Here is a 23,211-nt window from a genome sequence, read left to right on the forward strand (position 1 = left end):
TTGAGTGAGCGGCAGGAAAGTGGAAATTTTGATTGGCATAAAACGGAACATAATGGAATGTATAAATGTTAGTGATAACGTATGAATGTGGAACATTAGAATAAAAGTTCATTTACTGATTTAAATTGTGCAGCACTGAGGGACAAATATTATAGATCGTTAACTCTTCTTAAAGAACTTTCGGAGCTTTTTAAAGTAACTTATACAATATTTTGTTTTTTAAGAGAGAGTTTATGGGGTCACTAAATTTGATTCCAGCCTTTAAAATTCAAATTTAAAAAAAAATTGGTTGCAAAACTTGATTTTAGGAAATCCTTGTTGAATTTGAATTGCTCGCTGAATCTAAAAACATCGAATTTCAAAAGAATACTCCAGGAAAAAGAATCAAGTGTCACAAGCGATAATCAGAGTTTGAAAGTCAGTTTGGAAATCAGTAGCTTTGATGAGTTTCAAATAAAGCGAAATTTAATGTTGTGCTTTGTAATTAAAAATTCTACAAATTAAATTCTATGATAATCAAATTATTTTTTTTTAATTCTTTCCATCATATTGAATGCATTATTTCGAATCCATTTTTTATTTTTTGAATGTATTTTCAAATTATCAGACACGGTAGTGTCTCTCGGCGCTAAGACGAATTTTACCAAGACCAAGAATCATATCGAGCAGGCAATTTATAAAATAAAAAGGGATGACCATTCCAGAAGCTTAAAAAATGAATTTTTACAAGGATCTCGAATGCAGATTTCCAGCCATTTGAAATATCCATGTATTAATGAAAAATTTAACAGATGTTTAATTATAGACATAAAACAGAACCATTCTGATAATCTTTAACAAAATTTCGTTAGAGCAGAGTTAGATTTGATTCCAGAAAAAGAGAGAGCCTTTGATGGTTTTCGGTATTGCGTACTTAAAATATAGCTGGCCATCATAAAAAATTTCATTGTACTAAGAAGTCATTATTTTCTTCTTTACCATGCTAGATTGCGTCACCTACAAAGTGTTTATTGAGTTCCTTCATCGTACACGCTAGGCATCTGCTGGTCTCCTTTACTTTAATCAGTCCCAAGTATCATAATCTACTTCATACAGTAGCAGGATTATTTTCTTGAACAAAAACGGATAGATAATAAGTCTTTGTTTCATAAACTATGTTCTGTACAATATTTTTTAAAGTTTTAACATTTATAACCGACATTATTTCTATTCTCCATATTCTTCTAGTCTATTCCTTTCACGCACATGCCTCTAGATCTCTTACATCACCCATGGTGCCGGTAGATTTCTAAAAAGAACATCTTGTGCTTAGGAGCATGCTTGTTGAAATAATCTAAAAGTTACTGTTAAATATGTCTATCTAATAGCTTTGTCCTTGAAGCTATTAGAAGATATATGTATAAAATCTGACCAAATCACATTCCTCTATGTCACAGAGAAAGCTTTGTTCATTAAAATTTTTTGAGTCTCTGCACGTTTAATATTAATTTGATATATAATACTGATCAAATTATGTCGACAAAAAAGAGATCGCAATCTTTTTCCCATAACTAATTTGCTTTCATCATATGAGTACGGTATTCATAGTTAGATCTTATATTTAGAACTGTCTTAAGTATAGTCTTAAGATGTCACAAACCAATTAGAGAGCTGTATTAGCATCTTAAGACATTACTTAAGAAGATTTTAAAATAAGAACCGACTATGAATACTGGCCTATGGCTCAAAATACATCAAGAAAGATTTAAAACAAGGGGAGGAGAGAGAAAGAGAGAGAGAGAGAGAGAAAATGTTGGAGAAATGAAAATTGCTTCTACTCGTACCGATAATGGATTATGTGAACAATGTATTCAACCGTAATCACTTCGTGTCATTTATATTATCGGAAGCAAAGGAAGTTTCGGAACGGAAACGAGATACGCGCATGCGCGCGGTCGCGACAATAAATCATGTGGTACGCGAACATGAGACTCTCATCTAGTTTACATTGTGCACTTGATACTGGTAATAATTTTTTATATTGAATTATCTTAATTTCAGTGATATTAGGTGTAGTAAAAAGAAATTCATTATTTTTCCAATAGATGGCTTTAATAATCTGTATCACGCGTAGACGAGATCTATTGGAAAAATAATGGATTTCTTTTTACTACACCTAATACGTACAAATATATATATATATATATATATATATATATATATATATACATGATATGTGTATTTAATCATTTTGATACGTATTGTATCATTTTATTATATTATATTTTGAATACATTGAAATTAACATAATTTAATAGAAAGTTAATACGCGTATCAAGTGCTTGGTGTAAAAGAGGTCTCTTTCCTCATTCTAGGAAAGTCTGATAAAGCCTACAGAACGATAGATTGTTTCGCGTTACATATGATCGTTTATTTTTAGCAGTCGTCTTGAGAAGCTGAGATGTCGTTCCTCTTTCTCGTCATTGTCTTGCGGATAACATTAATGAAATACAGATTACTGTGGAAAAAGAAAGAGACAGAGAGAGGGAGGGAGAAGAGAGAGAGAGAGAGAGAGAGAGAGAGAGAGAGAGAGAGAGAGAGAGTGTGTGTGTGTGTGTGTGTGTGTGTCGGAAGTCTCTGATACGATCGTATCGAAGTCTTTCCTCACGACATCCGTTATTCCTAAGATGATTATTATTCCGAGCAGCGTCCGCCTCTTTGCCATTGTTATCGGTGCGGGAATAAAATGACTTTGACGTGGAGTATTGCTATGCAAAGTTAAAAAAACGAAAAACAGAATCTGATCAAAATTTATATCTCAAAGTGGTTTAATTATATATTAATTTCTCTAAACAGCTATAAGCGTAATAATGTTTATTAAGTCTGCATCCATATTATTGATCCTTTGAGCCAAGATGGAAATGAAATAATTTCTGTAATATGATTAAAAAAAAGGCTGTTACCTTAATTTAACTATAATTCAAGTCTACGTAATTTTTTATTCTAACTATATAATTTTTTAATCTTACAAATAGTAACTCGGCATGCAACTATATCATGAAAATAATTGTTTTGCTTTTTTTTCATTAGTAGAACTATACTATATGTAGAGAGAGAGAGAGAGAGAGAGAGAGAGAGAGAACGAATAATTGTAGCAACTATAAATTTGGTATAATTTGAAATTATAATATCTGTAATTAGTTTTACAGAGTAATAGCAACTATTATGATACTCAGCACTATAAAAATACAACAACAATATTTGTATATTATTAATTTATAACGAAATAATAGCGACTTAATTACTTATTTATGGTAAATAATTACTTAGACCTCATACAGTGAATGTTAAAGTCGCGTTATTCTTTTCTTATTTAGTTATTAAGAACAAGATAACTGACCTTAGCGTTCATCGTATTTAGATAAACGGCATTTTACTACTTATTTATGCAGCATTTAATAAAAAATTATGAATTTAATAATGTATTGTCCAAATATTTATGTTAATAATTTCAAATTTTTATCAATTGTCGATAATATCATCGTTCTTTAATTATCCTTGGACTTCCCCCTCTTCCCTCCGAACCCCATTGATAGACACGAAAATTTGCCCGGTCGTCTTTAATAATAAACTCTTCTGTGGGTATCGGTTTCGAAAACGATCCTGAAGACTATAAGAACTCGCGCGGAAGTCTTTTCCTTTTAATCTCCGGAAATTTATAATCTTCGAAGTATAATATTAATAGCCCGATATCCAGTTTTAACTTTCAGAGAAGATCAAAATTTATCTACCAGAAGACTCGCAAGTTCGATCGTGATTAATTTCCGGGGATTATTTTAAGAATCTTGAATCTTCGAGCGTATCTCAAGACACCCAAAAAGCGTGATCATGCTCAGAATACTGACGGAGTTTTCTTTTTTCTCTGCTTGCAGATATACGGTTACAGCTGAACGAGCAACTGAGATGTCTCGATGTAAGGATGGAGGCACAAGTCGCCCTCGTGGTCGAGCTCCAGGATTTCTTCCGCAAAAGAGCGGAACTGGAGCTGGATTACAGCAAGTCTCTCGACAAGATGGCTAGGAGCATACAGTTGAGGCATAAGGAGCAGAAACAAAAGTACGATAAGTACATCATGTTTATCAATTCTATATTTTATTATACATATACTTTTTAACGTTTTTCATTATAAAGAGCATTTGATGAGAAGGAATGCATAAATCACAGAAAAATACGGCTAAAACATACAATTTCATCATCTTAGAAACATCGGCACAAATGCGTAAGACAATTATGTAAATTTGTATTTATCGTGCGTCAAAGTAAAATATTATTATTTAATTGACATTTTTATTGTAAGAAAATTACTAGCTTAGGAGAAAAGTTAAAATGAACAGTAATAGTTTTAATAATAGTTTACATCGCCCCTCCTTTTTTTTTACTAAAAGTGCGATAGAATAAAATTACAATATAGACGTTTGGTAACTGGATCTAAAGCAAAATGGCGAAAAGGAAAAATAATTCTACTGTAGATTACAATATTAAATAATTAACGACGCATGCGTCAATTAATTGTATTATAATTCAGGCTCGTATACCACGTGTTGCACGATACAATTAAACGATGATATGCGTATAACATTAGATACATTTGCGCTTACATTTGCAATTACATTACACATTGCGCAACGCGAATTGTTTCACGATTATATTACGTAAATTTTGAGCTTGCGATTATATTTGAGATAAATCTTGATTATGTATGATTACATTTAGTCATGAAATGTATGATAAATTGGCGCGGAGATCGATCTAGATACCTTAAGTACCTATTGCAGAACTGTTCCTATACTAAAATCAACAACGATCTCAAATATTTGAGTATATACTTCCGAGAAATTGTATTTCTTCTTCTTAAGAGTTAATATTATATCATTAAATGTTTGCAGAAGATAGAAATTCATATTTTTTAAAAACTAAATAGCAGCACTAGGACGAACAGTCTATAGGATATCCTACAAACATCCCTTGGTTATCCAGAGGATATCCCTAGAATTTCTCTCGGATAAAGTGTATAGTTATATACATATAATTTAAAATATTCATTATTAAGTGTACAACAGCTTTAATACGCACCAGTGTCCATTAGTGCGACTGAGTTTACTATTATATTATAGCAAAATGGCCTGTGTTACGTTCGCGATATGGCGTTCACTCTCTAGTAGCTGCGCGCGCAGTCTCTGTACGCGTGCGATTCGTTTTTGGCTTATAGCGCTTGTAAGCATCATTTGTCTTTGTTTGATATTTGATAGAAAACAAGAATGAAGTGATGTTTACAGCGTGTGAGCGTGAAAACAGAAACGCATTCCATACACATGGTCACTGACTTTAAGGATTGTCACTTTCGGAAACAAGACTTAAGTAAGGCAGTCATAATACCGAACACATGCAATTTGCGAATAGGTCTAAACATTCGAGAGACAAACTTAGAGACTCGCGGCAGTTGAACACAAAGAGTGAGGTAGTGCCATTAGTATTTAGTAAAATATACGTGTGATACACGTAGACTGCGTCTTTCTTAACGCTGTTAAAAATTATAACGCATCCTCGCATAATTATTAAAGATACATACGACTATTGTTTCAATGCATAATTTATATTGGATTATGACATTATAATTATGCCGAAATAAACGTGTGATACATAAGCTGCGTTTTATTTAATGCTGTTAAAAATTATAATGAACTAATTTTTATGTATAAGTACGCATTCTTGTATAAGTACAGATAATTAAAGTATGACTTTTCAATGTATAATCGTATTGGATTTTGTCCTTTGTGCTGTCTTGTTTGGAGAGACATTCCATAATATGAAAACAATTTTATGAAAATAATTTTATATAATATTTTTCCTTATCATTGTAAGAAAATTAAACTCTAATTTAATAAAGTTTTTTAAATTTATTTTTTGTTAAATATAAACCATGTAAATCAATTTGTGGGGATGTTTTATAATAAATTATGGTCGGTCAAGATTGTATTTCATTGTTAATATTACGTTATAGTATCAGAAAAATATTAATTAATGAATAGGAGAGCGTATGGGCTATGAATAAGAACGTATGAATAAGAGAGCCTATTATATATATATATATATATATATATATATATATATATATATATATATATATATATAAAATAGAGATTTATGAATTCCTCTGCGCACATCTCATGACGATTTATATTTCTTGTATTCCATGCAATTAATGTTTTCCGCGTTCCACTTTTGCGACGGACAGAGAGACGGATGGACGACGGAAAAGTAGATGGCTTCTCATTTTTTCGCGTCCTACACGCGCGTGCACATCTGCTGGCACCGTTCCCGCATTTACGACATGCCCCAGTTCCTTCTCGTCATTCAACCCTGAACGCGGGGCGCCCCTTTTATGCAGCGTATTCAGCGTCCACAAAAGGGATGCCTCTCGCGCTGTACATGGTTGTACACGGGTAAAATGTAATCCGTAACCACGACGACACACTCTCGTTTCCCACTTGCACATTTCCCTCATTTCGCTCCAGGAGATATTGCGAATCGATAGTTCTCTTCGTTGCGAAGGCGCATCCGGGATTACGTCGTCATATTTGTTTACCCTTTCCCAAGAAATATAATTATCATAAAGTAAGTTTTATGGTCGATAACCGGATAACCTCTTTTCAGCTGACCTACTTGTAGTTTTAAAAATATTGTCCGTAAATGTTTATAAAATTATTTTCTATGTGCTTGTAACTTGCAATACATATGGAAGAATTATGCATACTGTTACTACAAAACAAATGTAGGAAATCTGTTTGTTATGTCAAAATAATTTCAAAATAATTTATTCCACAAATTTTTGGCCATATTATTAAATGCGCAGATTTTTTGTTAGATTCATCTTGTGTGAAAATGATAACTATTTTTATTTCTAAATAAAAATAGAATGACAGCTATATTTATATTTACATACATAAAATAAGATTTTTTTTTATTTGGACATTCTCAATTACACATAAAAATACAGTTTTGTTCTACATCAAATATTTATTTATTTTTGTAAAATAGAAAGATATATATATATATATATATCGTTTATTTGTTACAATAATGACGCAACTAAAAAAATTGCAATTTTTTTAATTGCTTGCAGAAAAAGAATGAAAACATACTTTTAAAACTACATACTTTTATTTCTTCTACAGTCAGTTATGACACCAAAAATGCATTTCAAAATTAAAAGTGTAGAAAAATAAAGAAAACTGGCCATTTAAAAATATACATAGGAAATATACCGAAATAAATATGACAAGAGTCAGTGGAGTGTCATTGGCGTAGCACACTGAGAGTGCTAGAATTGAAAACGAGAGATTCCGACGAGTTTTTCAAATCTCAATAGGCTCTATTAATTTTTCCGCTGACTCCTACACAGTATTACAAAATTTTAAAAACATCCAAACTTATTTTCTGAAAAACTTACTTACTTTACTGTTTTATTTTAAAAAAATCTTATTTTCGATTAAAGCGACGGTCTTTGTTAGTGCTTAAATTTTTTCTATAAGTTTACATATCCAATTCACGCCTAAAATCTTTTTCAGTCTTTGAAATGAGTGACTATGAAATTAACACCTTTAGGTTTCAAAATCGTAGTTCTTTTTAGAGTTCTAGATTATTTAGAATAAAAAAAAAAGATTTCTTCTAAAATAATTTTGCAGAGAATTTCGTTGATTAAAACAACAAAAGACTGTGAAAAATGGGCGTTCTAACTTCATTAGCGCGAATAGTTTGTTTAATGCCTCTTAACAATTATTAGAGTTCCTGATATAAAAAAATTATTTACTTTTTTAAAAAAATAAAATTATTAAAAAATTAATATCAAACCTGAATGAATAGAATATCTGATTCTTTCGATGAATTCTAATGTGCCCGATAAATAACAAATATCAAATTTCTATAATTATTTTAAAAAATCGATTCAGAGTTACAAAAAATCATTAGAAGTAGTAAACCTTTGACGTCGAATAATTTCTTAATTATTAGTCGAATTGTTTTATTATGATTTCTATATTTATTACGATTTTTTGCAGTCATCAGAGAGAGAATTACTGGAACTTTAAAAACCATTTTGTTGGGACTTAATTTATTCGAATTTCGCGTAAATCGGGATTATAGTTTGTTAATTACATATTTCATCATTATAATTTAATAATATTCATGCTTTTAATTTTTGCATGCCGCTAGTTTATAGTATTTTTTAAAAATAATTAAATTGATATACATATAAAAATTAATAAATTGTATATTCAGGCATTTTTCTTGTACTTCACTTTTTGCTTTACTTAGAATATCAATTTTGATAAAACAAGAAGATAAGAATCTAATCGCTAAATTGAAAAGAGAGATATAAAATAATTGTTCGATTTTATTTGAAATCATTATACAACTATATGGCTAAATATGCTGTTAACTTATTATTTCAATATTCTTGGTAAATATAACATACTTATGTTTTTTTAGAGTCGTAGTTTCGACAGTTCTAGATAGTACTCTAAGAATTCTACAAGAAATTATTCTGGTAAGAAACGATCGGGTCGATAATTAAGAAGTTATTCAACCTCGAAAGTGCAACTCGCACGAATTTGACTAAGCCCCGACGAAATCTTTTTTAGCCTTTATCAATTCTGGCGGTAGTTCTCTAACTCTAAAACTACTGGAAAATAATAACTATTCTGAAAATAATAAGCTATCCAAAATATTAAATATCCAATTTTTATACTAATGTTATGTAATGTGTAAATTAAAGTTTACTATAACAGATAACAAACAAAACGAAATTTCTATAATAGAAACAGAATAAATGTACACTTTCCCTAGTCTCTGCAACTGTTAAAAAAATGCATTCATTTTATACAACTTTTCCTTTTATATTACTATTTTTTTTATATTTCAATCGATTAAGTACAACACTGATAAATAGATTATAATACAAGACAAATCTGTTCTTTAAAAATCAGTAAATGATTAAAAAAATATGATGTGTCTAATAATATAAGCAGAGATTATACATATAATATCAAAACAATCTTAGATTTATAAAATAGGGTGATTTTAGGCAACTTGCTTATTTGATATAATATTAAATATTATTTTATCTTCAATCTAAGGATATGCGTGCGTGCGTGCGTGCGTGCGTGCGTACATTGTATATAGCGCATTTGAGCTGCATGAACGAGCAAGTGGAACGATCCCTATTACGTATGCAAACATTGAAAATGTAAGGACGGATATGCAAGGAACGATATGCATTCGCAAGACGTCGCGAACGCGACGCTTTATCGGCTCATTAGCGCAGTCAATTTAATTGCCGATGTAATTACGTCGATATACACGCGTGCAGAACATGCACGTCCGCCGTCAATTCCATATCGCCTCTTATCTATCGTTTTCTGCAGGCGGGAACAATGGCCCCTATTCTCCAGCTACGCCTGCTGGCAGCAGCTCGTAAACGAGACCAAGTCACTCAGCAGGGACCATGCCGCCCTATCTGAGGTCTATAGCACCCACCTCGTGGGCCGTCTCAATCAGGTGATGGAGGACGTGCAGCGAATTTACAAGCGTGTGAGTGTCATACCGCTACGCGATTACGGCGGTACACGATGCCGCCGTTAGTAGCTGACTAGACTTAAGTCGAGATCGCGCAATTGCATCACCGCGCGCCTAACTTTGAGAAGTTCGATTGCTCCATTGTCTCGTCGAATTAATTAACCTCAAATGCCGCCTCTTCATTCCGCCGTCGCCGCGTCGCCACCCACCTCGCGACCTTTCGTTACAACTTGATGGCATTATCGATATACTGGAAACAGAAACGAATACTAATTCTATTATGACGATATTCTCAATGTTGCCTCTCACATTCTCTTACAATTACACACATCTTCGTTTACTTTTACTTTTGCAATTATACTCTCATAAATCTCTTTTTACTGCACTCTTCTTATACATAGTGGTCCTTAAGTATTCTAAAAGATTTAAGGTGATTCCTTATGACTTATATTAATTCAAGACGAAAATTTCATTAATGGTTATAGGTGCGTTCAAGGAGCTCACTGTCAGCGCTATTCAGTACAGTAGTAGCTGTTCGGATGCAGACATATATATAGATGGTATAACACAATGTAAACACTGTTATAACATTAAAGAGGTTGTAAAGCAAAGGCAATAAGTTAAGAATTACTTGAAAAAAATTACATATTATTCTAAATTGCATTTAAAAGTAATACAAAAAAATTAAAGACAGTTTACCATCTGGATCAAAAGTTAGTTCCATAAAAAGTAATATTTTTTTAATTTACACTCTAATAGTAATATATGGAAATGCATTATAAAATAATGATAGACATCTCAATTTTTTGAATATACGTATTTTATGAATTCAGAAATATTTATGTAAAGTCACATTAAGATATTGCAGACATTAGTTGTCCAGTAAGTAAACGAAACATTTATTTGTTATAAAAAAAAACTAATTGGTGAATCTCAATGAAACTTTGCATAAGTTATTTTTAACACTTAAAGTAATTATAGGGATGTCGCGGAGTGGAAAAATAAAACTTCTAACTTAGGTTTTATCATTGCACACGCAATGAGCTCTCGCATCTTTATATAATACAAACAAAATTTAGATTTGTTATTATTTAAAAAATTTTTGTTTATAACAGTGAAAATAATAACAGATAAAATAATCGATAAAAATGCTCAATAAAAACTGAATATTATAAACACAACTTTCACGTGTATATAATTTGCTTAAGATGTAAATATTAATATATGTGTTTATGTAATTATATGTGAGGAATCATGTCTTACAATCTTTTAGAATAAACAAAAATAAGTGAAAATTGATCAGAAAGAAATGTTTAATACAAATAAATCAGAATAAGACCTGTATATTTATATTCAGTTAAAGCAAGTCTCGGTGCTTGATAATATTTTTGTGTGATTTTTCAAGCAACTAAACGCCTAATGCATTATTTATGCGTGGCCTAAACTAGTAGTGTGCTTAAACTAGAAATTGTAAAAATTCACACAAAAATGTTATTAGGCATCAAGATTCGCTTTGCCCGAATATAGCATTCTTTATATCTTTTAAAATACTTAAGAATTTCTCTATGAACTCTCTATGTCTCGTAAATTTATTTTTATACATGTTTTTGTACAATCGTAAATTCTTTCGAAGAAAGAAATGTTGTTTCTATTGCATTCAATTCCAATTAAATTCACGTTATGAAGAGATCATACACTCTGTATGTTTTTTAATCACAATTACATCTTTTTGGTATCTGTTACCGCAGTGTCGCGAGATCGGCTATGAGACGCACGAGGAGATACTTCGAGTATTGCACGAGCTGCACACGACAATGAAGACTTATCAAGCCTACCAGGCCGAGTCCAGACAGGCGGAGACGAAGCTCCGCGTCGCTGAGCAACAACGCAACAAACTCGAGGTAGCGAACGCAGACAGTCGTGAGAAACTTGCACGTAGCAAGAAATATAAGCTCATCGAGAAGGAAGTTAACAAGGTAGGTTAATAATAGGTTCTATTATAAAATAGAACGTATTGAAGGTTGAGCTCGAATGTTTTTCAGTAAGAGTACTCATATCGGCGCTTAATCTTCGCGAAAGTGGAAGCGGTTTAAGTTTTTCTATCTAGTCGCTTCAACCATTTGCGTCGAACTGTCTTGACAAATTGTACCTGGCGCGGTGAAAGAAAATTGTACACAGCATTTTAAGTTCTTTCTTGTATTTTATTTTATCTGCGGGGTAAATGTATTTTTTAGAAAAAATCTGCAAAGTTATTTTTTGTAACACCAATTAGCACAAAATCGATACTATTTATATATCTTTTACTTTTTTCCCTCTTTTTTTTCTTATCTTGCTTTCTTGTCCTGCTAGTTTGATGTTAGACTAGCAGATGTTAGACACGCGTTTCTTCTAAATGGCATGTAGTACAAAATTGTTCTTTGAAGTACAAATTAGCACACAAAATAGTTGAAAAAGTCTTTTTCGATTCTGCTCATTTTTTTTCTTGCTAGCTTGACAGAGGTAAAATTTGACATAGTTATGTTCATTAATTTTAAAAAATTACGTCAGTTTGAAAAAAAAATCGGTTTTACGCAAAGAAATTTTTAATCCTCTGTCTGTAGTTCCTTTGGCATAAGATATACACTCAAATTTCTCCGAAATAAAGGAGAACGGAATCCCTCTCCTAAACTATCTTGTAATATCTATTTAGTGATGTAAAATAGAGATATGGAAAAATAATCCTGAATTTTTCAACATTTTTGAAAAATCTTTAAAAACTTGATCTAGATAAAAAAATATTCAAATTGCGGATGGAGGAAGCAAAAATATGATTACGGAGAATTAACAGAGCAAAAAAAAATATTAATTTTTGAAATTTTAGGAAATCTGTGATTTAAGCTTCCCTCTCAATTATTCTCATGAATGAAGATTTCTTGAAATTTCTGTTTCAGATCATTTAGAGTTGACAATCATTTTTTGTAATGTCTCATTTATAATTTTGAAGTTAATGGACATATGTATACAGAGTCTACAGAGAGACTCTCTCGTGGGTAGGTAGAAAGTTTAGCGGACTAATCGTGAGTTCAAAAATAAAAGGCCGCTTAACAATATCTCACATTCGTAGCGTTTTATTAAAATTGTCAAGAGGAGTAAAATCCGAGTATATTTGAGCTCAACCATGAGCTCAACAAAATTTGACGAACACAATCCAACAATTCTAAATAAAAATTTCACACAAGTGGTATTTAAGATAATGAAAATATTTACATTTTTTAATTCATGCACGTCATTTTTCATATGTCGTAGTAACGTATTAGATATTGCCTCGATCGTACGCGATTTATCCAGCCTCTTTCGGGAGCGAAACTGGCCGTGGATAAATCTGGCATATTGCGATTTTGCGTGCGTCCTTTAGATTTTGGCACCGAGATATGACGACCGCAATAACATATTATGAGATGCAGTCGATCGAGAAATTATTTGTTGACGATCATCTCACCGCGCGCTACTTTTCCTCTTACTTCCTTCGCCAATCTGGTAATACTGGCATTTGATGCAACGAAACGGTCGTTGATTCTGACGAAAGATTTTAACGGTGATTTTATGCCAAAGACGCAACGATTTATCGATTATTTACGACATTAATCGCCGACGAACTCTTTTCAACAACGATGAATATATTGATGCGGATTCGATGTACGTCTTTATCGTTATCAGTCATTACGCTTCCACTAACTCTGTTCGCCAAGTCACACAACGGGAAGCTTCGATATATGCTTCGATATATGCTTGCCATTGTATGATGATTCGTAAATATGCTGGGATAACTTTTCCCGAAAGTTAGAAGTGATAATTTTGCAGCAGACATTGTTAAAGACATTGTTAGTTTGTAGACATAATTAAAGAATTGCTAATCAAGATATTACTTTCCAATGAATGAATCTTATTTAATTTTGACAATTCGTCGTTTCGAGGAGAAAATCTGTAATTTGATGAGAATTTTTTAAGAGTTATGAACAGTGATAATGAGAATTATTATTATTATTATTATTATTATTATTGTTGTTATTATTAGGTGTTGGAATTAATTCGTAGCGTTTTACAAGTGATGGGAAGTACTTTCATTAATGTATTTTTTAATGCTCATGTGAAATAAATAACATTCTTTCATTAAAAAACGCTACGAATTAATTCCAACACCTAATATTATTATTATTATTATTATTATTATTATTATTATTATTATTATTATTATTATTATTGCGCTTTTCGCGTCAATATAAATATTTGATTCTCGTCGATGCTGTTCCATATGCTTTACCATACACGTGTGATACATCACCAGAAATATCTGTACGAAACATTACTCGCTCGATACTTAAAGTGTGGATCGACGGAAACATTTAGGCGGTAGATAGAAACGCGAACGAATGGTCGCAATACGTCGCGTCGTCGGATAGACGACATCCAGGCCAGCCGCAGGATGTCCGAATTAGGCATCTGCGTCATCATCAGTCTCAACAATTGTTCCGCTTTTTGTCCATCGTCGACTATCTCATTCTTCGTGGAATTGAACGAACAACTACCTCGAATCTTGAGCGCTATATTTTTGTGCTTTCAGTTCTCTGAAAAACTCAATCGTTTCTAGAATTGCAATTCGAATTTGTGTAACAAGAATGGCGCAAAGAAGTAATGGTCGTAAAATGAAAAGACAAAAAAGCAAAATTTTTGAAAAATTTTCGCGCGTTATCCATTCAAATTAATAAAGAATTCCATACAAATTATATGGTTTCAGTCGAATTGGCTGAATTTTTTATATGCAGTCTTCTCGTCAAACTTCTCGTCATTTGAACGAATGTCTCAGTGAGCATAATGCTTGATTCGATAAGCCGATTCCGTGCTACAGACTTGCTAGAAGGTCCTGCAACATGTAAAAGTATAGCTTTTTTGAAAGTCATGTAGCTCTACGATTCACTTCTGCACCTGTACATGTGTATGTGTATAATTTTATATATATATATATGTATATATATAAAATAATACGTAAAATAACATGTAAAATATAATAAAATAAAAAAAATAAAATATAAAATGTAATAAAATATAGATAATAAAAAATAAAATATCATGTACATAGTAAAGATAATGAGTTCATCATCTTTACTATGTCATGTATGATCACACACACGCACGCGCGCGCACACACATACACACACACATACGCACGCACGCACGCACGCACGCACGCACGTACGCACCAGAGAGGATTTGAAATCATTAAATTCTACAAGAGTGAACCGTGAGAGTTACATATGCTATCGAAAAGCCTATACTTTTATATGTTATAATTGGACCTTCTAAGGCCTACAACATGGAAACGGCTCATAGGATCAACTTGTGCCCATTGAAACATTAAAAATGACGAGAACTACAACATATTAAAAATTCAGCCAATTTGACTAAAACTATACTACTTTTCCATACGATTTGTGCACGGTCCTTTGGAATATTCCCAAAATAATTTCTGCAAATATGAAATTATGAGATTAATTCTTGATTAATTTCTTGTAATTTGTTTGCGCGAAACTTTTTTAACTTCGAGATTCTTCATGTTACAAAACATGAAGAATCTTATTAAAACTTTTGAAGTATACTTTGCGAGACTGAGATTCAAAGTTAGTCATTTTATTGGTATTCAGGAAAATTTTTAAAATTGTATTTTTAAAATTTAATTTTTTTCTAAATAAAAATTTATTTATTCTTTGATTATTTTTCTTAACAATGCAAAATATTGATAATTAGTTAGCAATAAATACACACATGCGTGTACATTCACGTACATTCTCGTGTTTATAAATTTTTATTTAAAAAGATCAAGGTAATCATAGAAGACAATACACACGATAGAAGAGAGCTTATTTAATATTGTACTAAAGCAAACTTTCTCTTTACTATTTTATAGATTTCACTGTTCCAATTGCAGAAAAGAATAGATATAATCTTATGATTTCTATTAACTTACTGTATAATAATTTATCGTGTTGCTTTTATTTCAATTTAAAAATTGCATTAAGAATTTTTCTATATTTTTTATTTGTGATATAAAAATATCTGGAAAATCTGGAGAATTTTGTTTCTGCAGTGAATTTGTTTAGTAAGAAAATTTATTTTAAATAAACATTCTGACTCATTGTTAATTTTTTTTTATTTAGCAGGCAAGCGTATTTATACGTCGAAAGATTTGAGTAAAGATGAGTTAAGAAAGCATTTGTCCGTCCATATTTCTGCTCCGTGATAAATGCATTTGTGTCTACATATTCTACGGGGCCATATGTTTCACCATTTTGTTCGCATGTGTTAAAAATCTCTGGGGATATAAAATATTTCTCCAGCTTATACCCGAAATCATTTGCGGAGTGAATCGAAAGAAGAATGTTAGGAAATCTGTATCTCTCTCTCTCTCTCTCTCTCTTTCTCTCTTCGTGTTTTTTTCTTTTTTTTTCTATCTCTTTCCAATCTAAGCAAACGCCGACCGAGAATTTAGGATCGTCTTGTCAGTGGGCTTTTTTGTCGGGCACATATAACTCGATGGAAAAATAAATAGCAGTCCCCCTCAAGCAGTTATAAGTGCGATAAGACAAAGCAGTCTTGATGCGAAAGGGATACTTGAGAGATGTGAGAGAAGTGTAGGAGACCAAGCACAGCTAGGAGAAAAAAAAAAAGAGAGCAAGAGAGAAAGAAACCAACAACACGTGTAACATTGACTCCTCGTTGGCATAGTTGAACTCGATCGTCACCGCTCGTATTTTAAAAGAGTATAAATCTTGTTTATAAAATTTACATAATAGAGCATTTACTATCTAAAAAATTTAGAATTTTCAAAGAGTTTCTTTTTTATCCTTGAAAATGAGGGATTTTCATTGAAATTTTATTGTTACGACTGAAAGAAATTTTTAGAGTTTGATTTTTAAATTTAATTCTTTTTTCTAACATGATATTACGGTACTTCTTTCTAAATTAACGATTAAATTATTTCAAAAGCAAAAATCGGAGGAAGTCTTAAGTGATTAAAATCATGTAACAACGACTTATATTTTGTCAAATGATGAATGAAATGCCGCCAACATCATAATATTGATTTTAGATTCGATTTCGCATGGGCAAAAATTTTCTCCTTTTTTTTTATAGATATTCCTGAATAAAAAGTAGTAGATGCGTAGAAAATCCCGCGCGAGGGAATTGTTGCCACTTTAGTATAATAAGGAGCGAATAATTAATCCGCAATTAACTTTTGTCTTGTACAGTCGATAGTTTCAGTTTTAGTACCTAATAGTTTTTGAATGGTACAGTCTTTTCCATAGATGCTTACAAGTTCAACTTTCTATTACAAGTTCAAAATTAGACTTTAGAAAAAGAAGTCAAATATTTCAGTAAATTATACAAACCCTTATTATAACATCCTACAACTCAAGCTGACAAAAGTTTATCAGTTTACCACTGAATAGTAAAGGTCATTAAAATATGCACTTAGCTGTCGCTGACGAAGAGTTTGACAATAGCATTAATTACTACAAATCCTATTAGTTTTATATTTATACAGGAGGATTTCTAAAATAACTTATGCTCCAAAAAGAGCTCTGTGAAGCTAGCAGAACCAATTCAAATCGGAACTATCGGAATATTTAGTACTTATATATTTCGTACTAAATTGTATCAAATTGTCATAATTAATGATGATTTTGTACTGTATGCCATTTCGAAAAAAAATCGTGGCGCTGCTAGCTTAATATTAAGTTGGCAGGATCAATTAAAAAAAAAGAAAAATAATAACAGACATCAATATGATTGAATTTGTACTAATTTGCATTAGCAAAAACAATTTTATATTATTTGTTATTTCCAAGCAAACTGTGACTCTGCTAGCTTATTACGAAGGCTATCCAGAAAGTAAGTTCCGTTTTTAAATTTTGCCGTCACGGTGATGCAGTCGCGATGATATGCATGCATGCCGAGTTTATTGATTCATTGGCAAGGGATTGACGCGATTTTCAATTATTGGTTCAGTGCATACGCATTGTAACGTGTGTTTATAATGTTTAAACACAAATCGCGACGCCCGCAGTTTGCAGTGAAATACGGTCTATGATCCATTTCTTAAATGCGAGAAACATTAATGAAATTCACCGTCAAATTTGTGAAATGTATTGAGGATATGCAATGAGTGATTCAATGCATACGGAGATGGATACGATTTTTCGGAGCGGGCGATCCTCTCTGGTTAATGACGACGAATAAAACTTAATTTTCCAAATCAATTAATAGTAGTTTTAATTTTTCTTCACGGATATTCTTTATTCTTATTGGAGATCTTATTGCAACTCAAGTAATAGCAGCTTTAATTCTTTGTCAAAAATTATTATTCCTCGAAAAAAATTTAAATTCCAATGTACCAAATGAAAAATTAAAACCCAGACGCTACAGTCTTAAATAATCAAGTTAAATTCTATCAAATTAAAAAATATAAAACTCAAGTGATATTATCTTTGTTATTTATTTAACTCTAATGATATGTATCATTCATAAAAAAGATTTGATATCAACAATTGACGCCAAGTTAAATGGTCCTATATCAAATAAAATAAAGAATACAATCCATAATTGCATTGTCCATTCAAGTGTTATCATAAAAAGTTAAAGAAGTAAACACTGGCGCTGCTAGATGCACGGTACAACATAATGCTAAAAACATGAATGTAATATTTAAAATAAGAAGAATGAGAAACATTTCCATGAGAGTAAAAGTATCCAGTGTAGGTATATATATATATATATATATATATATATATATATATATTAGGTGTTGGAATTAATTCGTAGCGTTTTACAAGTGATGGGAAGTACTTTCATTAATGTATTTTTTAATGCTCATGTGAAATAAATAACATTCTTTCATTAAAAACGCTACGAATTAATTCCAACACCTAATATATATATATATATATATATATATATATATATATATATATATTCGATTGAGTTAAACAGTTTCGTATAAGTTACGAAAGCTGTGCGTGCAAGCTATTAGGTTTAAGTCTAAGATAAATAAACTTTGATAAAATACCATTGAAAGCACAAGACGCATGAAAGCTACATAAGTGATTTTATTTATTGGCAAAACGAAGATCTTAATTGTAATAATATGAGCAGCGATAATGTGAACAATCCTTGGGGAGAAAAGCGAGACAAAGATGAAGGAAGTTCATCCCGGGGAATCAGCGGAGTCAATTAATATGCTAGTCGGCGCCGTCGATTAATGAAATTACTTGGGCTTGCCTTAGTCTCTCCGGTCGCTCTCCAGAATAAGACACATTATTATCTTTAATTCGAAATATTCCCTTTTTAGAGGAAGAGCAAGTATCAAGAGGCGAAACTAAAGGCGCTCAAAGCGAGAAACGAGTACATTCTGTGCCTGGAGGCTTCAAACACGACGATACACAAGTATTTCGTCGATGACCTGTCCGATCTCATTGACGTAAGTTATTCATCTATGTTCAGATTCGCACGTATATCCTATTGATCCCGCGACCAATGGCTACGTTTTCACCAATCTCTATAATCGTTGCACTTACATATTCGTCACATTGTAAGACTCAATAATATCACATTCAGTAATATCACATTCATCCATTTTTTGCTATACGACAAGCTTTTCAAGCCTGTTGATTGGCTGCAGGACAAAGAGGTTCTCGGATCTCTCTGTCCTACAGCCAATCAACAGGCTTGAAAAGTCTTATTATATTGACATATGAAATAACGTGACGATATATAAATCGTTCGGACTGAATTTATACTGTCATTTAACAAATCATTATCCAGTGATTTAAATAGAAAATATAAAAATAATTGGAAAAGATAAAATAATAAAACATAAAAATAATCATAAAAAAGATTTAAAAACTTTGAAGAAGTTCAGGAGTAGATTCAACTTATTAATTTCTACTTTTCTTGATACTGGGCCTCTACTGAGATTGAAATCCTAAACTAGAAAAGAATTACTTTTAATCATTAATGTAATTTATTTTGGAATAAGAGATAAATAAAGATTAAATATGTATTTGTTTTCACCCTTAGTGCATGGATTTTGGATTCCACAATTGCATAGCAAGGGCACTGTTGATGCACTGTAGCGCGGAAGAGGGTAGGCAGCGTTCCCTACAATCTGGTGCTGAACAATTAGCTGCGTTCGTCGGTGCACTCGACTCCCGAGCGGATAAGCAGAGATTTATGGAATCTCATCACGCGGCCTTCATGATTCCCAAAAAGTTTGAATTCCAAGGACAGCGTGGAGATGAGGTATGAAAAAGAATGAGACAGATGAAGAGAGAGAGATATCATATTTATTTAGTGCTCTTAGACAAAGTCCCCTCAAATTTCTACAAAAAATAAAAATTATTACAATAAGTAATATGTGATAAAAGAAAAAGCAAATCAATAACGGTACAAATGTCTGTATTCATAGTCATACTTTATATTTAAGGCTTTCTTATCTTCAGACGCTTTACAAATTATTTTATTGGCTACTGAGCATCTAAAGATAAATTTAAGAAAGCTTTAAATATAAGGTCTGATCATGAATACAGACAAAAAAATGTGAGTATAAGCGAGCGTGACTGAGTGAATGAGTGAGTGAGTGAGTGAGTGAGTGAAAGAGAGAGAGAGAGAGAGAGAGAGAGAGAGAGAGAGAGAGAGAGAGAGAGAGAGAGGAATGCGTGCGTGCGTGCGTGTAAATTGTATATATAAAAAAAATTTTGTCGCAAGATTCGATATACAAAAAGAAGAATATACAGAGTAATTGGTATGAATTACAATTATAGTAGAAATATGCTTAGAATAACAAATTTATAGAGAAGAGCGCATTATGTAATATCGCCGCCCGTCTTGTCGATCTGGAGCAGATAATATAACGAAGCAGATAATAGTCCCCTAGAGAGATCATGTGGCTGGAAATAGTCGGTTTTAGCCAAGTTTTAGAAAGACTGATGAAATGATAGCCCGAGTTTGTGAAATACGATTTGAATTCAAAATGCGCGAACAGTGATTGATAGTTCACGTGATGTATGCAAATGTATTTCTTAATATAGTTATTCACAGTTTTTTAAGTGTTCTGAGATTTGCTGACGGAGGATGTGGCATTTTATACAATATTATCCAAAGCCAAGTGGGATTGAACACTCGGCTTTGGATAAATTATTATCGCTTTTATTTTTTCCCTGTTTTTTTTTAATTTTGGGAAATTTGTATCAGATATTCGAGAAAATATCCAGAATTCGGCTGGATAATTGCCCTATCGGATCGGTTCGATTGGATATAGGATATTCGGTCATGTACTTCTCAGATATTCGATAACCGATATCCGGTAATTTTCGGTGCATCCCTAATTTTAATGATATAATAGTACTTTAATAGTATTTTAATAATACAATTACGAAAGCATGAGAGAATGAATTTTAAAAATTATGGAAAATATTCTGATTTTTCAAAATTTCTTCATAGCCATTGTCGCTTGTGATCCATCAATCTGTTTCTTCTCGATAGACGCCCGAACCCGAATTGCAAAAGATGCTGCACTCTGAAATGGAGCAACGATTGCAGCAGCTACAACAGAGGGTGACGTCGCTGCGAACTGAATCAGAGGAAGTGTGGAAGACTTTGGAGACGGCGGAAGCGAGCCTGCTCGAAATGTTGACCGCTAAAGATTATGATTGTTCGAGATATTTCGGCGAGAACGCCGTATCTACGTCCAGGCCGCCGGAGACGTTGCAAATCAAGTTACGAGCTGACAGACAAGAGACTGAAGAATTCTACCTCACGGTGAGTATAAAAAGACGCACGATCGTACGGTAAAATATTGATCATCGCATACAACACTTAACATTCGAAAGATAAAGGAAATGCAATAGGACAAATAGAAAGCAGCCGGACGCGCATTACGATACGAAGTATTTATTATTTTTCGAAATAAAAATGTGATTTTTCATCTATATTGTAGAATTTTCAAAAAAGGAATTAAACATCGAACATATATGATATTATTATTCAATTTCTTTTATATGTAGACTATATTAAAACTGAGAATTATTGGCATGCAGAATTAGACTTTATATTCTGTAATAATTGTTTTTAAAAAAAAACTGTTAACATAAAAAAATATATTATAATAATGCATAATATACTATTCAAAACACACACACACACACACACACACACACACACAAAATTAAAACATTACTTAAAATTAGAACTAAAAAGAACAAAAATTCAAAGTTACATATCTTTCTCTTTTTTTTTAACGCGTTTTTAAACATTGCTCTACAATCATTTTTTGCGAAAATACGTAATTTTGAAATTGGTTTTTTTTTAATGTTAATTTTAAGTGACGTTTTAACATTTTGTGGTATATAATAATATAATAAATATAAAACGATAAGTTTGGGTGTATTCAGAACAACAATTGCTCATGTTATGCAACATAAAATGATTGATACAATAAACTCTGATAAATTCTGCCAGTTACAAGAATCGTCTTCGACATGATAGAAAAAATGTGATTTACAAAAATCATGTTATCCTTCATGTTAATGTAGAAATTTAGGGAGTATCTTCTTGGGACATCGAGAATAGCCAGGTTAGACGCGAAACAGGAGTATATCCGACAGAGTCTGCTGGATGGCTCAAATGCTAGCCCGAACCCGTCGATTTCCACGACAAAGCAGAAGCAAGCACGCCGCAAACGAATCGGTCGTCTGCAGATGAACGGTCAACCGAAACTGTTTGGCGGTTCGCTCGAGGAGTATCTGGAGAGCACGAATCAGGAGATACCGCTGATCATGAAGAGCTGCATCCGCGTGATTAATCTATATGGCTTGCACCATCAGGGTATCTTCCGTGTGTCGGGCTCGCAGGTAGAGATCAACAATTTCCGCGAGTGGTTCGAGCGTGGCGAAGATCCACTTGCGGATGTCACTGATGCTTCAGACATCAATAGTGTCGCTGGGGTGTTAAAGCTCTATCTGAGGGAGTTGCGCGAACCCCTCTTTCCTATCATCTATTTCGAGCATCTGATGGAGTTGGCGCAACTCGAATCGAAACAGGACTTTGTAAACAAAATGAAAGAGATGATAGCAAGTCTGCCACGTCCAGTTGTAATCGTCATGCGATATCTTTTTGCCTTTCTCAACCAGTGAGTATTATTGCTCTGCGAAGAATTCACTGTAAAGTTGTGCTAGATTTTAAATTGCCTGGTCTATATTTAAACAGTCTGTCGGAATTCTCGGACGAGAACATGATGGATCCGTACAACTTGGCTATCTGCTTTGGCCCAACTTTGGTGCCCGTTCCAGAAGACAAGGATCAGGTCCAATATCAAAATCAGGTCAACGAGCTTATCAAGAACATCATCACATTTTGCGAGGAAATCTTCCCGGAGGACATCGGGGGCACTCAGTATGAAAAATATATCAGCAGAGAACCCGACGACGTGTAAGTACAAATAAGTTGATCTATTTATATCGAATATTATGTTAAGACAATTAACATTTAACGTATATGTATAATATAAAC

At 32.5% G+C, this 23,211-nt stretch overlaps 1 protein-coding gene across 21 annotated transcripts in view; it reads left to right on the forward strand.

Annotated features, from left to right (window-relative positions):
- Positions 1-23,211, forward strand: part of LOC105154201 (SLIT-ROBO Rho GTPase-activating protein 1) — a 69,624-nt gene that overhangs the window by 36,215 nt on the left and 10,198 nt on the right. For 20 of the 21 annotated variants that reach the window (XM_011069560.2, XM_087408011.1, XM_087408013.1 and 17 more), the window contains 8 exons: positions 3,912-4,095; positions 9,462-9,627; positions 11,361-11,588; positions 18,995-19,123; positions 19,723-19,944; positions 21,187-21,462; positions 22,236-22,831; positions 22,909-23,130. In XM_011069560.2, coding sequence (XP_011067862.2) covers positions 3,912-4,095; positions 9,462-9,627; positions 11,361-11,588; positions 18,995-19,123; positions 19,723-19,944; positions 21,187-21,462; positions 22,236-22,831; positions 22,909-23,130 — 2,023 coding nt within the window. Of the gene's footprint in view, positions 1-3,911; positions 4,096-9,461; positions 9,628-11,360; positions 11,589-18,994; positions 19,124-19,722; positions 19,945-21,186; positions 21,463-22,235; positions 22,832-22,908; positions 23,131-23,211 lie in introns of those variants that run through there. The other variant, XM_087408030.1, reaches the window with a different exon arrangement.

This window comes from Acromyrmex echinatior, chromosome 7 (assembly GCF_024713525.1).
Source record: "Acromyrmex echinatior isolate Ae372 chromosome 7, ASM2471352v2, whole genome shotgun sequence".
Classification (NCBI taxonomy): domain Eukaryota; kingdom Metazoa; phylum Arthropoda; class Insecta; order Hymenoptera; family Formicidae; genus Acromyrmex; species Acromyrmex echinatior.